At 43.4% G+C, this 14,405-nt stretch overlaps 1 protein-coding gene across 1 annotated transcript in view; it reads left to right on the forward strand.

The window, feature by feature from the left end:
• The window catches only part of LOC104134098 (1-aminocyclopropane-1-carboxylate synthase-like protein 1), a 52,424-nt gene extending 46,312 nt beyond the window's left edge, over positions 1-6,112 (forward strand). The window contains exons 8-17 of the mRNA XM_035902943.1: positions 136-202; positions 903-1,000; positions 1,578-1,655; positions 2,497-2,597; positions 3,087-3,176; positions 4,215-4,260; positions 4,410-4,551; positions 5,162-5,304; positions 5,681-5,834; positions 6,054-6,112. Of these exons, the coding sequence (XP_035758836.1) occupies positions 136-202; positions 903-1,000; positions 1,578-1,655; positions 2,497-2,597; positions 3,087-3,176; positions 4,215-4,260; positions 4,410-4,551; positions 5,162-5,304; positions 5,681-5,834; positions 6,054-6,112 (978 nt within the window). The remainder of the gene's footprint in view (positions 1-135; positions 203-902; positions 1,001-1,577; positions 1,656-2,496; positions 2,598-3,086; positions 3,177-4,214; positions 4,261-4,409; positions 4,552-5,161; positions 5,305-5,680; positions 5,835-6,053) is intronic.
• Positions 6,113-14,405: the final 8,293 nt, after the last annotated feature.

A 14,405-nucleotide genomic window follows, 5' to 3' on the forward strand; every position in this document is an offset into this window, starting at 1 on the left:
AGGAAAATTCTGGGAACATCTGTGCTAGAGAACTGGGGAGAAAATATATTTCAGTGATATGGTCAGAAATTATTATTTTATAGTGTTGTCTTTCTATGGACAGATTTATCACTAGCCTCTCTCTTTCTTCTGTAGGTGATTGTTTTAAATGGTTGTGGCTCTTTATTTTCTGCATTAGCTACAGTCCTTTGTGATCCAGGGGGTAAGTGGATGGTTGGGAGATGTTTTTAATGTTTATTTTTGCTGGGAAATAATGTGCTACTCTGTTTAAATGTTGTTTGACAGAAGTGAAGTAGTGGAACTGGCATTGGCCTACTGCAGAGTTCTTGTTTCCTGCAAGATTGTGCTGTGAAATTTATCATCTCCATGGTCTGCAAATGTCATGCACTCAAACTTGGTGTCTTGCCCTGTCTGCCTTCCCTGTTTTCATGGTGCCCTGTTTTAGTTTGTTAGGCTAGATGTGGGCTATACTCACGTTTACTTGGGTTCTTGCAGAAGATTAAAGAATTAATGTAAAAATAAAGCAGAGGAAAAGTGTTCCAGAGGGCACAGCTGTAAAAAAGCTTTCATGTTTGGCTGAATTACGTTAGAAGAGAGAGAAGGACTGTGACCTGTTGATAAACTCTTTAACCTAAAACAGGGTATGTTTAGACTGGATATAAGGAAGAAATTCTTTACAATGAGGGTAGTGAAACACTGGAACGGGTTGCCCAGAGAGGTAGTGGAGGCCCCATCCCTGGAAACATTCAAGACCAGGTTGGACGGGGCTCTGAGCAACCTGATCTGATTAGCAGTGTCCCTGCTCACTGCAGGGGGGTTGGACTAGATGACCTCTAGGGGTCCCTTCCAACCCTAAACATTCTATGATTCTATGATAACCAATTTTATTTTCTCGGTTCCAGAAGCTGTTCTGATTGCTACTCCCTTTTACGGTGGTATTACCCAGAGTGTCTTCCTCTATGGTAATGTCAAGCTGGTGTATGCCTATTTAGACAGTAAGGTAAGATCTGAAGGAAGGGAATACCAACCTCTGTAGTTAAAAAATAACTGATAACGGAAAGTGCCGAGCTTTGGGAAACTCTGAAAGCAGTCCTCAGAACAAGGATAGGCTGCAGCTTGTGGACATTTTCCCAATTTATTGCTGGGAAACTGGGCATATAATTTGCAAGAAAGTTTTTTGAGACAATAAATCTGGATTCCAGTCTTTTCCTTTTCTTGTATCTTACTGCCACTAACGGTTCTTGAGAGGAAAAAAATGGCGATTTTGAGTTTTGGAGACAGAAGTATGTACTGTCCTACTAAAGATGGTCCCGGGGTGGAAGAACAGATGGAGATCTTGCATTGTTTTAGTTATTCAAGGATAACCAGGGAATTCTCTGTGTGTGGCCAGCCTATGATGAACATTTCTTTGATTTTATTTATTTATTCTCTCTGTATTATAAAAGGATAAGAAGATAGTTGCTAGGTCGTTATTCTTGGGTTGTTATTTTCTTTTGGGGAACATTTCTCAGGGGATCGGCTCAAGGCAGACTCTATTGAAATAACTTGGCCTTTTTTATCTTTGTTATGTCTTTCAGATTACTGGAACAAGCACTCGGCCTTTTCAGCTTACAGTGGAAAAACTGGAAAAAGCCTTGCAGGATGCCCGGGCAGAGGTGAGTTTAGCTAAGCTTCACATTACCGGCTAAGTCTACAATATGTTTGAGACTGCGCATCCCAGGAGTGGCCTGAAGATCAAAACATTTTCAAAACCTAGCACCTGGCTTTCTGGTTGTCCTAGTAGATGACCTGAGATTAGGCTGCTTGCAAACTCAGGCGCAGTCTTAGGGGGAATCCCCTGTGTCATGTCTGTCCAATTTTGGTCATAGCAGAAAGGATAAACCAGGAGTACCAGCCCATTCACAAAGCACTGGAACCCATTCATATAACAAAAAAAAGGTACTTGGGCATGCACTAAAAACTAGGCACTACCTGGGGTTTGTCCTTCAGGAAGGCCAGCTGAGCTACCCCAAAACTGACTGCTCTACACAGTAGTGCAAATGAATCCACTAAGAACACCCAGAGTTTTTGCAGGAGGGAGAGAGGTGCAAGTCTAGAGGACAAATGCAGATGAGTTTCACCTTTCTGAAGAGTTAGTCTGTAAGTTTTGACATTGTCCTAAGCCCTATATACATTTAGCTGCATATTTAGATCACTAAGATCATTATGAGCATCTTTCTCATTCGTTGACCAGATGGAAACGGTTGTGGCCGACTTTCCAGAATCACAGGTTCATTCTATCAACTTTTCCTCAGTTCACTTTGCAAGTGATATAATTGTAAAAACAATCTTAATTCGTGGCTAAAACTTTTCTCATGCAAATCTAACCTTTGAGGTGAAAAGTCACAGTGGAAGCTTAAGGGGAATCTTGCATCATGCTCACTGCTCAAGTAGAGGGACTAAAAATTTATCCTGTGATGGGTGCTCTCTTAATACTGTGTTACTTGCGTTCTGCAGGGTGTCACTGTAAGGGCCTTAATTCTTCTGAATCCCCAAAATCCCCTTGGGGACATCTACTCCTTGTCAGAGTTACGGGATTACCTGGAATTTGCTAAAAGGTATGTCAGTTTGGAAGGCTGAGGCATCCTGGGTTGGATACAGCTTCCAGAATCTGGTAGACTACTCTCTGTCCCTGAATTTATCATCTGTGAATATCTTTTCAGTCAGGCAAACAGTCTATTCTTCACACACAGCAGTGGGTTTAAGAGAGGAGAGGGAGGAGAGGGGACAAGGGGACATGGATCATGCAGTCATCTGGAGTGGCAAAGTAACTTGCATCATGGAATGCAAGTTTTATTTGTTGGTAGTCTTAGCAAACACTATGGTGCTGTGCTTCTCTGGTAGGAGTGGGTGACAGTTAGGTGGATATATCTCAAATCACTTCACTGTACACATAATAGATCATCTGAGTTGTGAAAAAAATGCTTTACTTCTGCAAAATTTGATGTCCCTCTTCTTTGTATACAGCAAGTATTTGCAGGCCTGAATTTACCTCTGCTTCTAAACCAGAAGCAGCCTTTTGTAATCTCCGTTTTGTCCTTTTGCAGACATGAATTGCATGTGATAGTAGATGAGATCTACATGCTGTCAGTTTTTGATGAATCAGCCACGTTTCACAGTGTCCTAGGCATGGACAGGTAAAATCAGCTCCTACTTCCCTGGCCATCTTCCAGTGACAGTTCAACATGATGCCTTGCTGAGAACTTGTGACTGGAAGTTAAGTCATGAGCTAGCAAATTCTGAATCTGCCTTATGCTGGTTTCCTTTTTTTTTTTAATTTTTTTTGTAATTTCTGAATGGCAAATGCATTTTGTCAAGTGCAATCTAGCAAGTAAAAAACAGTTTTCTGTTGTGGTACACTTTTCGATCTGTGCTTTGGTATTTTTTCCTTGTGACAGTCCCCAAAACCGGAAACAGATGTTTCATTTGTTGAGAGTGAGGCTTTTCTTCCTGCCTAAACGTTGTTACCTCTTTCCCACGTTTCTGTTGATGCCTGTAAAGACTTTCTGTTGCTGTTTACTTTATTTTTTTCCATCTAGTAGTCACGGATCTCAGTGTTATTACAGACTGGAGAATGGGTTTTATTAGGTATTGATTTAGTAAGATTAAAAACTTTTCAAATCTCACCTTTTAAAAATATAGTATGTTTTTTGTTTTGTTTTGTTTTGTTTTTACTTCTAGTTTTCACCAGTGGTGCTATCTTTTTGTGCTCAGTTGCAAGGAAATAAAATACACTTGGTTAAGTGTTAGCTCAGTGTTGCTGGGCTTGGAAGTACAACATAGCAAAAGAAGAACTTTATCTCCTTCTGCAAAATATGGGGGTTTGAAAGATAGAAAATTACTTTTAGTTCTTGGCAAATACATTGGCACAGGCCTGATTTCTAGCATTGTATGTACAAGCTTCATATGTGCAGGAAGTCTGTGCATGAAATAGAGAACTTGCAAGTATCTATGTATCTGAAAATATTTAAAAATTGTGTCTGAAACTAGCTCCAGGGAGTTCCTAGCTTCTAAAGTTAGGTTGGATTTGAATTTTCCCTACTTGACTGATGTTCCATGCTGCACTGTCTGTCATTGTGTAATGCTGCCTCTCTGTTTCTGCAATGCTGCATTGGTGATCCAAAAGCTTCAGCACCTATGACACTAACTGCCCATCTGCATCCTTCTACATACAGATTGCCTGATCCACAGCGGACTCATGTGATGTGGGGAATAAGCAAGGTGAGTGCTGGTTGCCATCAAGCCGTGGCTTCCTGGCTGGCAGGGTTGGCTGGGTGTCCTCAGCTTCCTCATGCTGGAAAGAATGAGGCAGTAGTAATACCACCCTGGTCTTCCTGCATAATAAAGTAGTCCCTCCATGTCTTCTGCAGGATTTTGCTGTCTCTGGGATTCGTTTTGGTACTTTATATACAGAGAACCAAGATGTTGCTAATGCAGTGGCTTCTTTGTGTTATTTCCATGGGGTGTGTGGACCTGTCCAGCACAAGGTTGCACAGCTGCTTAGAGACAGAGGTGAGTCAGTAGCTCCATGTATGATTCTCTGCTGTTCTGTGTGTCTAGGTACCTGGGGGATCCCCTCCCCTTACATTCCCAAGTGGTCTCCTGTTTGTACATCTTAACTGATGGTCTCCTGTAATTTTGAAGCTGCCATGTATCACGAGACTGACAGTTCTACAGAAAAGGACCATTTCTGCAGAGCTCCTGATCAGCAGAATTAGAGGAGCAGCTTTGAAGAAGTGTGATAGCTATTTGTGTAGAAATAGCCAGTGTTGTGTAGAACCAGCTGAGCAGAAACAAAGACTACAGGCTTGCAGGACAAGGAAAGTGGAACTGGAGTTCTAGCTTCTCCCTGGATGGAGTGCTAACAGTCCACAACAACTAAGAGCTATGAATGTAGGAAAAATTCCTCAGGAAGGTCAAGAAAATATTCTTCTGCGCAGACATGAAACTGCTAAATAGTTCTTGCCCCTCTTTTTGCTATTTGAGGAAACAGAAAATGAAAAGTAGGAAGTGAAGGGTGAAATGGAAAAAGCCACTGTGAGTGTTTTGGAAACTTGAACAGATTGGAATTCTTTCTCAGTTTATGGGTTTTTTTTTTTCTTTATCTTCTCCTTCTGGTCAGACTGGATCAACCAGGTGTACCTGAGGGCCAACCATGCCCGCCTAAAAGCTGCCCATACGTATGTGACAGACGAGCTGAAGACACTTGGGGTTCCTTTTCTCAACCGCAATGCAGGCTTCTTTGTCTGGATAGATTTCCGAAAGGTTGGTTGGAAGGGAGGCTTCTCCTGGGATGAGGGGAGGCACATGGTGCAACTGTGTCTAGAGGAAAGTTTAATATTGTGATAAGCACTTCGTCTTAACAAATGTGTTGTCTGATGAGCAGAGGGAAGGGCTGCCTGGTATTTCTGTCCATTCTTTTCCTATCGTCTGTCTGTGCATTTCCCTCCTTGCAGGAATCTTACTGCTCTCAAGCCACTTTCCTCCCCATTTCTTCCTTTATATCACAACTGCTGTACTTCAGAGGTAAAAGGTGTCTCCCCTGGCCTTTGCAGACCTCATGGGAATCACAAATTCATGAGGATCTCAGGGATTTAGCCTATACGTTCCTAACCTCTGGCCTTTCTGCTGACTCTCCTAGTACCTTAGGACAGGCACATTTGAGGAGGAGATGCTGCTCTGGAGGCGTTTTCTGGATAACAAGGTCCTCCTGTCCTGTGGTAAAGCCTTTGAATGCAGTGAACCCGGATGGTTCCGCATCATCTTTGCTGACAAGACCCACCGGCTACAGTTAGGTGAGTAGTCTTTTCTTCTCTGTTTCCTCACACCAGAATTTCTGCAGCGCTGTTTCCTCCTCTCCTTAATCCTAAACTTATATTATTATTATTTTTATTATCCTCTTGTCTTCTCTGTTTTTCTTCCCTTCCCTTCCCTCCTCCAAATTTTTCTGGATCTGACAGATTTAGGGGGACTTGTGGCTTAAACTAGCGTTTCTCTTCCTTATACCACTGCAGGTATGCAACGGATCCGCAAGGTTTTGGAAGAGGCAAAGCAGATAGCACAGACGAAGTAATTTTTGTGTCCCGCCACCAGGAGCCTACCTGCGCCGGTAGCTCCAACCTTGGTGACCTCATTGGCCTCCTGCAGCAACAGATGCGTTCGTCTGACTGGCTACAGAAAAACACAGCCGAGCAGTTTGCACAGGAAAAGCCAGAGATCTATGACGTGTTCAGCAAACTGGTGGGGAAGCAGTAGGGGTCAGTGTGCCTTCAGGGGGTTTTCTGAGCAGTGACTGACCCTGGGCCCCTAACAGCTCAGCAGTGACTTCCAGCAAATAATATATTTTCTGTATAGCAAGAAAATCACTTTGTAAAACCCCTCCTCTCCCCCCCCTGTTTGAGATCTCTAATTTGTATTATATAGGTGCATTCCTTGGGTTGGGGTGAGGGTAGGGAATGGTGGGGGTCTTATTCGCCTGCTGCCCCCTGTCCTACAGCATCATTGCATTTTGTATTTCATTTCTAATGAATATGCTCTTAACTCTCTTATAAGGTCCTGTGGTGTCATTTTTTATGCTTCTTATTTCATGCTTTCCAGGAAGATGGAGACTTGAGGTTGTTAAAATATGTAAAGTTTCCCTTTTCCTGGTGATGGTCAGATGTAACTGTTTTGGGGCCGGAAGATGACTGCTTTCACAAAGAGGTGTTTTGGGGAGATAGAACCCAGTGTCAGCCCTAACTTAGCCTCAGCTAAGGGTAGATAAGCATGTGTATGGGTTCATCTGCATGGGTGAGGCTCTTAGGACCATGGTCATCTAATCTGAGTTCTGTAGAGCTTTTTATTTTTAGTTGGTTTCCAGTCTAACCTCAGATCAGACAGTATCCAACACCCTCGGTTGGTGAAACGCCCATTTTTGTTTCTATCCTTCTTTTTTGTATTCATATGAATAAACAGCATCCGTTGGCCTCTTGGCACAGTGTTCCACAAATTGCTAAGAATGGAGAGGTGATTGAAAGTAGATGTTCTTTCTGCAGCCTTCCTATTCCTGGAAGTCCATCCCTTCTGGTTAGCAGTCAGGTATATTGGCAGGACAATACAAAGAATTCTGCTTCTGTTGCCGTGCTAGTTGTAGCCCTACTTTAAGCCCACAGGCTTCCAAGGTGGCACCTTCCACCATTGTCAGGGTAATTAAGGCCATTTTTTAGCTATGTTTGTGAATTTGCAGGGTAATTTTTTGACTAAATGGTATTCTTCAGTCTCCTCTCCTTCCTCTCTCTTCCATTTCAAAAGACACTGTTTCCTGTATGATGGTGATAGTCTTTCATTTGGAAAGCTTCTTTCACAGATACAAAGCTCTTTAATTTCTGGTACTATAAAATTTTAGGTACCTTAAAAGAATTTTAGCTGTTCTTTCTGCATACATATTAATCCAGAGTTCAAGGAAAGCGCCCATGAAAACTCAATGGAAGTGTGCCTATCTCCTCCTATAATTTGTTCTAGTAGTAACCAGGTTTCATCCTGGTGGCATTATGGAATCTGTTTATATAATAAGTTAGAGAGGTGAAAGATAAAATTTAGGCTAAATTCTGTGCTGTCAAAGCAGTTGGAGTTTGCTGATCACAGGTGAAGAACCGTCTTCTACTCTTCTGATTAAGCCTCCAGTATGAAATTGGAAAGGCAGGAAAAAAATTTTTGGTCCCTTGAGATGCATGCATCTCGCTTCAATTTCTTCTCTGTAGATCATTTAGGAGAAGGGAGTTGACATTGAGAGTTAACAGGAAATTCAGGTTATTCTTTGGTGCAATCTTCACGTAAATCAGCTTTCGTTTTACAGTTCCTTTGTGAGGTGGGATGCCAGTGACTGATGGCTCACAGCGGCACCATCATGGCTCTGTTGGTTTTGTTCTTGGGCATTGTAGATTTGGGCAGATGGGACCGTCGTAGTGAGTGACAAAAGCATCTGTCTATATCATAAACCAAATTACCAAGGCACAGGTAGCAAATAATTAATGAGACTGCACTTCGGCGAGGTGACGATGCAGAACTGCCTGGACAGTGAGCAGGAGTCTGACCAGTGGCTGAGGAGAAGATGGTTCTGCGTGCGGCAGCTGTTAGAAGTAACGTGTCCCTCTCTCAGATGCCCGCGATGAGGCAAGGTTGGTGAGGTGATCGGTAAGATGAGTAGAAGGGATAGTTCCAAGCATCATGTTTGCTTTTTAGTTTGGTATTTGTCCATGTACAATGTTTTTAAGTACATTATTTGATTATTAGAGTTTCTTTTCCATTTGCTCTTGGGTGTTCACAATGAAAGCTATAGCACAACACAGGTCTCCTCAATGGAACAGGAGGTGAGATGTACAGCCAAAGCACAAACGGATGTCCTGGTTTGCCCCCTCTTATTTATGTATCTCAAAGAGGGTCTGAGCAACAAAAATTCAGGGAGAAAGCTCTTTGAAGTGAAGAATCAGGTAAGACTGTATAGGCATTAGTTGAAGCAGTATTTCAGGGGATTCCTGTAACAAACTCAACCCATTAATTACACCTAATTTTATTTTCTTTTGGTGTTCGGGTCACTCCTATGGTCAGAGTATGTTAATATACAATAGTAACAATAAATATAATACGTTTTTTACCCAGATATGTTTACTGCTGAGGAAGCAGGTTTGTTGTACTATCTCTGTGTGGAAGCGGCTAGTAAAGCCCCCCTCTCTGTAAGAAAGAGGGTGTAATGTACTTTCAGAATCCTCACAGCCAGTATAATATGGCCCACAGTCACTTCCATCTGAGGTTGCTGTAACTCAAAATAACAGGACAGACACACACACACTTTGTTGCACGGAATATTTTCCATATTTTTTTAGGTTGTAACACCTGCTTGAGGAGCTCTCCACTGAGGAATGTTAGCTTGGTCACAGAAACTCAAAATATAACTGGAAATGAGCCTAGAGAGAAATGTGGTGTTATGAGTCTGCTGTTGGAATAAGCAACATTTATTTTGACTGTACAAATCCCATAAATTTTGAAAATGGCCTTTACGGGTTGAAAAGAATTGGTAAACATTTAGGAAGTCCTGTGTATATGTATATAGAAGTTAAATTGCCGGAAGAATACCCTGACAGAAAAAACACGGGCTCTGCCTGTACAAATTGTTTGCTGCTACCTCCGTGTTAGATGTTCTCTCTGCTCGCTATTTCTCATCATTATTATTAATGGCCTTTTTTTTTCTATATGGCAAATCTCTATGGAGAAAAAAAATTACAGAGAAATGATTAAGGACTGTCCCCCCCCCTGCATTTCTTTCTGTTACCAGTTTGTCAAGCAATAGGCAAACAGAGCAGTACCTGAAATGCTGAAGGCCAGTCAGATCTATATTTTCAAAAATTGCTGCATTTCATCTAAAATAAGAAATGCCATCAAGATGAGTATAACACTTTGACTTCATTACTCGTGTCCTTTGTAATTAAACAAGATGATAAAATCTAATTTGCATACAATTTTGGTGTTCAGGTTCTCATTCATTTGAGCACAGAGAGGAGCCTAGATGCTTTCATGGTCCTTGCCATGTTCCAGTCTCTCTCTCTTCCCCTCCCCTGCTTTTTTCTCCAGAGAAATGTTCAGTATTTTTAGGTTAGAGGTGGGAATTTCCCGTACAGCGCTGCTCTCGGTCATACAAACTTCCTAACATACATTTCAGTTCTATGCTTGATGTGTCCATGTTTATGGGAGGGGAGAATTTGTGAATCTCCAAAATAATCAACCTGTGTTACACTGCAGTTATGCGAACGGCATAGGTGGAGCCCATTCTAGAGAAATATTTATGAAGGATCATCCATGCTTAAGGAACAAATCTGTGAAGATGAGTTTTCCCTTACAGAAATTGAATAGATCCCAAGCAAAACATCTGTAAGGGAAAATATTCACTAATAACTTAATAGTTCTCTACCTTAACTGAAGAAGGGCAGCTGCTCAAATGTACTGTATGATAGATTTTTTTCCTAAATAAATGCTAATGCCTTAATTGTTGTCTTTATTAGAATGCATCCAACAGAGCGTACAGCTGGGCTCGCTACTGTGTGCTCCCCCTGTCCCCATAACCACCCAGTTTCTTAAAACCTGCCTTGGGGTCAAATAATCATTTATATTGACAATTTCTCTGCAGTCCTCCTCAGTTACTTGGTTACAGAATCCCTCTGTCACTCCTGTGCTACTGGCAGAGTGGTGATTTCACTTCATCAGAGAGATGGTGGCACACAAGGGCTGGATAAAAAAACCTCGTGGAGGAAGCTATGTGAACCACTCACACACACCCCTGGAAAATTTTGCAACTGAAATATCAGGTGTGCAAAAAGGCAAAGCTGCTTTTGCACTTTCAATTGCATATGCAGCTATTTCTGTAAGATTGGCTGACCTAACAGGAGTTTGTTTTGGTTCTTTCTGAATCAATTCAGACCACATGATGAAGAACAGGGTGAGGTAACCTACAAGGGTATGTATACATATATATATATATATACACACACACACAAAAAAAAAAAAGTGTATTCCATCTGAGAAAATCAAGAGTGGCAAGATACACTCATTCTTCATTCCAATTAATGCTTTATTTATTACTGACTTAGATAAAACACTGGCAACTGACTGATGACAAGATCCTAGGTTATCTGCAACTAACAAATGTACTAAAGAGCCTGAGATGGTTATAAACACTCCACTTTTTGTCCTCAGTTTGCTGGGATTGGTTATTTTTAGCAAATAGCCAGTCGACCTTATCAAAATGAAGAATCAAAAATAGTCTGGAAAAACACTGCAAGGAAAGGCTATTTTTAGCTCTCTCTCTATTCCCTGCTGCTATCCAGCAAGGTCTGATGGCACAGCTCATGCACGAGCGCTTAGTTATTCTAGGCGAACGCTTGTCATGACCTGTTCTTTCCCTGAATACCTCACTGCAGAACGTATTCAGTTGATTAAAGATTAATGCATCTGCAAACCGTGACAGCTGAAAGCTTTAGGGAGGGGGGAACGTATACTGAGAGAGTGTTTCTATCTGCATGTTTCTGCCACGTTATAGTTTCTCTGAAGGGAACACTTGCCTAACCGAATCTCCTTGTGTCTCACATCCTTCAGTGGGAGCTATAGCAGCAGACCTGCAGAAGCACGTTTACTTTTCTTTCTCCTTTCAATTCAGGAAGGCAGTAGAGGACGCAGAGTTACAGACATCAGGCAGATCGCTGTATGGACCATCAGTCACAAACCAGCAGCACTGGAGGCATACAACAGACTGGCTCAAGAGATAAAACCATGCAGTTGGCTCCTAGATACGGTTTGTTGATCAGACTAATTATAAACTCAACTGACATAAATGAGGGGATCGTTTGGTCGTAAGACATAAACCAAAATAATGAACCAAGGCAATGCTCTGGCTGTTACAATATCCTGCTTTCATTTGTAGTAGAAACTCTTTCATTTAGTCCAGTACCTTATATACTGGTAGGAGCCATAAACAAATTTTTCAGAAAAAAAAAAAAAAAAAAAAAAAGCTATGTTTTTTTAGTTATGCTATGCCATAGGTTGAAAATAAGGTGGAAAAGATGTCCCCAAGCCATTAGTTTTCCCCTTCATATTTCCCTTTTTTCATTTCCTTTTATTATAAAGGTGTTTTCAGAATGTGCTGCTTCCAGCACCGACTGCATAAGGTGCACCACAATCTCACATGCAGCTGCTTTCCGTGTGCAGAGACACAGGAGCTAGAAGGCTCTCTGAGCATTTCTTTCCTGTGTACTGATCATCCCAGCAGAAAATACATGATGCTGTATGTGACAACAGGCAAATGTATGGCGTGATGGTAAAGCCCCTAAAAACAAATTCCCAGGCGACCCCCAGAGTCATATAAGGCAGGACATAAAAGGGCAAAGCAAAGAGAAGTAAAATATCTGATTTCTCTTGTGCATTTATAAAAATTGATATCCCGTTATCCAGATGCTGATGAATATTTTTACAAGCTATAAATGGCAACCTGGAGTCTAAAAATAGATGCTGTGCTGCAGACTTGTCTGGCTTAGCTACATCACTAGAATATAAACAGGCTCCCTGATGTGGTTTCAGGGAAATTTCTATCAAAGCAGGCTACATCCTCCATTTTTCTTGCCATTTTGAAATAAAATATTTGATGCTGCTTGCATTTCTGTAATTCTAGCTTTTAATAAAATTGCACTGTTTTCCAAATTTTGCTACAGGGATGAAATGATCATCAAGCCCCCATGAGTATTTCAGCTGCAATCGACCCCGTGTACATTCTTCTCCCCGGCAGAGCAGGGAGGCAGAGGAGACGCCCATGGGCACGACACGGGCCAGCACAGGCTGTGTTTGGTGGCCCCGGGCTCCCCTGGCCGCACGTGGAGCAGCCAGTGTCCCTGTCATGCGAGGTGGCTGCGGACCCCCCTCCCTGGCTCAGTCACATCCAGGCGCAGCTCACGCTGATGAGTCCCACGGCTGCAGAGATCCAGCACTCATCCTGGCAGCCCCAGCCCATGAATGGTGCCCTGTCTGATTCATAAAATCAGACATGGTCCATTCACCCTCCAGCAGGAGAGTCCCTGCCTGTGATTTATGAACGGGGCAGCTCGCAGCAATATCAAGCTGATGGGTTAAAAACCAGAAACATTATGTGCTCTAACAAACCCTAGTAACTTGCACTAGGGAGGAGGAAAAAGCCAGTGCCAGTGCTCAGAAAGGATGCTTTAAGAGCTACGAGCCCTTTCTGTTGTTGGCTTTGAATGTCACGGACAGGATGAAGAAGGTAACAGTGAGTCTGAGGAGAATGGTGCATCACCTGCTATGCAACGTGCGTGAGAAGCAGTTGAGAGAAAGAGGAGAAAGCACCGCACTGACAGCGTTTCTTCTTTCTTGTGGGAGTACCGAGCCGCCTCTGCGCGTGCATGTGGACGGCTTTGCAGAAAGCTGTTTTCCCACGGGCAGGTGCAGTGAAAGAGAACTGACCCGCTGCTGACAGTCCAGACTGCTTAAGGACAGCGCACTCTGTGCCTCAGAGAGCGAGCCAGAGACACTCGGTTTCGAGCAGGGACAGGTACCAACCCCCGTCCTTTCACAAACATCGTACGTTATAGGATAGTACACCATCGCCTCACCATTGCACCTGAGGTACAAACATATGAGAGGGGATACAATAAAAATCGATGAGGGGAATAACAGATTTCAGGCCATCAAAAGCTGACACTGTGAGATACACGTGGCGAGAGTTTTTTAAACAGTCAAGGATTACAGGACAGGACTCGTATCCCAGGCAGCAGGGAGCAGGTAGCAGACTTCAGGTGCTTCTGGCCCAGAAAACAGGTGACTGAAGGGGCTGCAGCAGGAGAAGTTGGCATGGCAGGACATTGCTGAGCTCTGGTAGCTCTGTGGCTGTTGTAATGCTCCCTGGAGACTGGTGGCTTTACGAAACAGAGGACTTGCTCCTCAAACAGCCCGTATCTGTCCTCAGATTGGCAGGAGGGAAGAGCCAGTAAAGGGGTGAGAACTGCTTTCAGGTGGGACATGTAGAGTCATCCTTGCTTCCACCTCAGTGGCACTGAACACAGTCAGGTTCTGCTGGTATCAGCCCAGAGAGCAGGGAAAGGTAAAGAACATGGGTGCCACGTGCAGGGACACCACACTGCTGCTGCTGGGACGTCTCCGCTGCACCGTTGCGGTGTGCGTGGTTCAGCTGCAGGATGTTACCTGATTAGTTTCTTTTCTGCAAAGGGTCAGTTTGCCTACGGACCTAGTCAGCTCCCGTTTCTGGGAATTAAACCAGCATCTGTGATTCCCGCACAGCTGGAGTTTTGTGCGACAAATTTGTCCTGTCAGGAGAGGCATTGGTTCAAGTTATTCCTGAGAAGGGTTTGGGAAAGGTGTGGGTTTGGGTTTTTTCAGTGGTGTGATCCAGCAGGTTGGGAAGTAACACACGACCCAAAAGCCCTCGGTCAATGAGAAAGCCCAGAACAGCTTTGGGAAGGCACACAGAACTGGAAGAAAGTGAGCCAGGAACGCACACGTATGGAACAACCAGGGCAGTGGCAGCTCATCGGTACAAATTTTGTACACCCAGGCAAACGCCACCATGGTCCCAGTACCCTTCCTGACCGGAGAAGCGCGCCCGCAGCGGGTAGAGGCCTTTCCAAACAGTACAGACAGGCTTCAGCTGCCAGGGTAGGGTGAAATTGGCGCGGTGTGGGAAGGAAAGTCCCCGACAGTCAAGAAAACTCCCCAAAATGCAGGCTCCGGAGGGGAGCCAGGGCCAGGAGCCTGCACGGTGCGGACGTACACGCCTGCAGAGGTCTGCCGTTTGCAAAAAAGGCTAAAGTCTCGGG

Source organism: Egretta garzetta, unplaced genomic scaffold (genome assembly GCF_000687185.1).
Source record: "Egretta garzetta isolate BGI_Z169 unplaced genomic scaffold, ASM68718v1 scaffold329, whole genome shotgun sequence".
Classification (NCBI taxonomy): domain Eukaryota; kingdom Metazoa; phylum Chordata; class Aves; order Pelecaniformes; family Ardeidae; genus Egretta; species Egretta garzetta.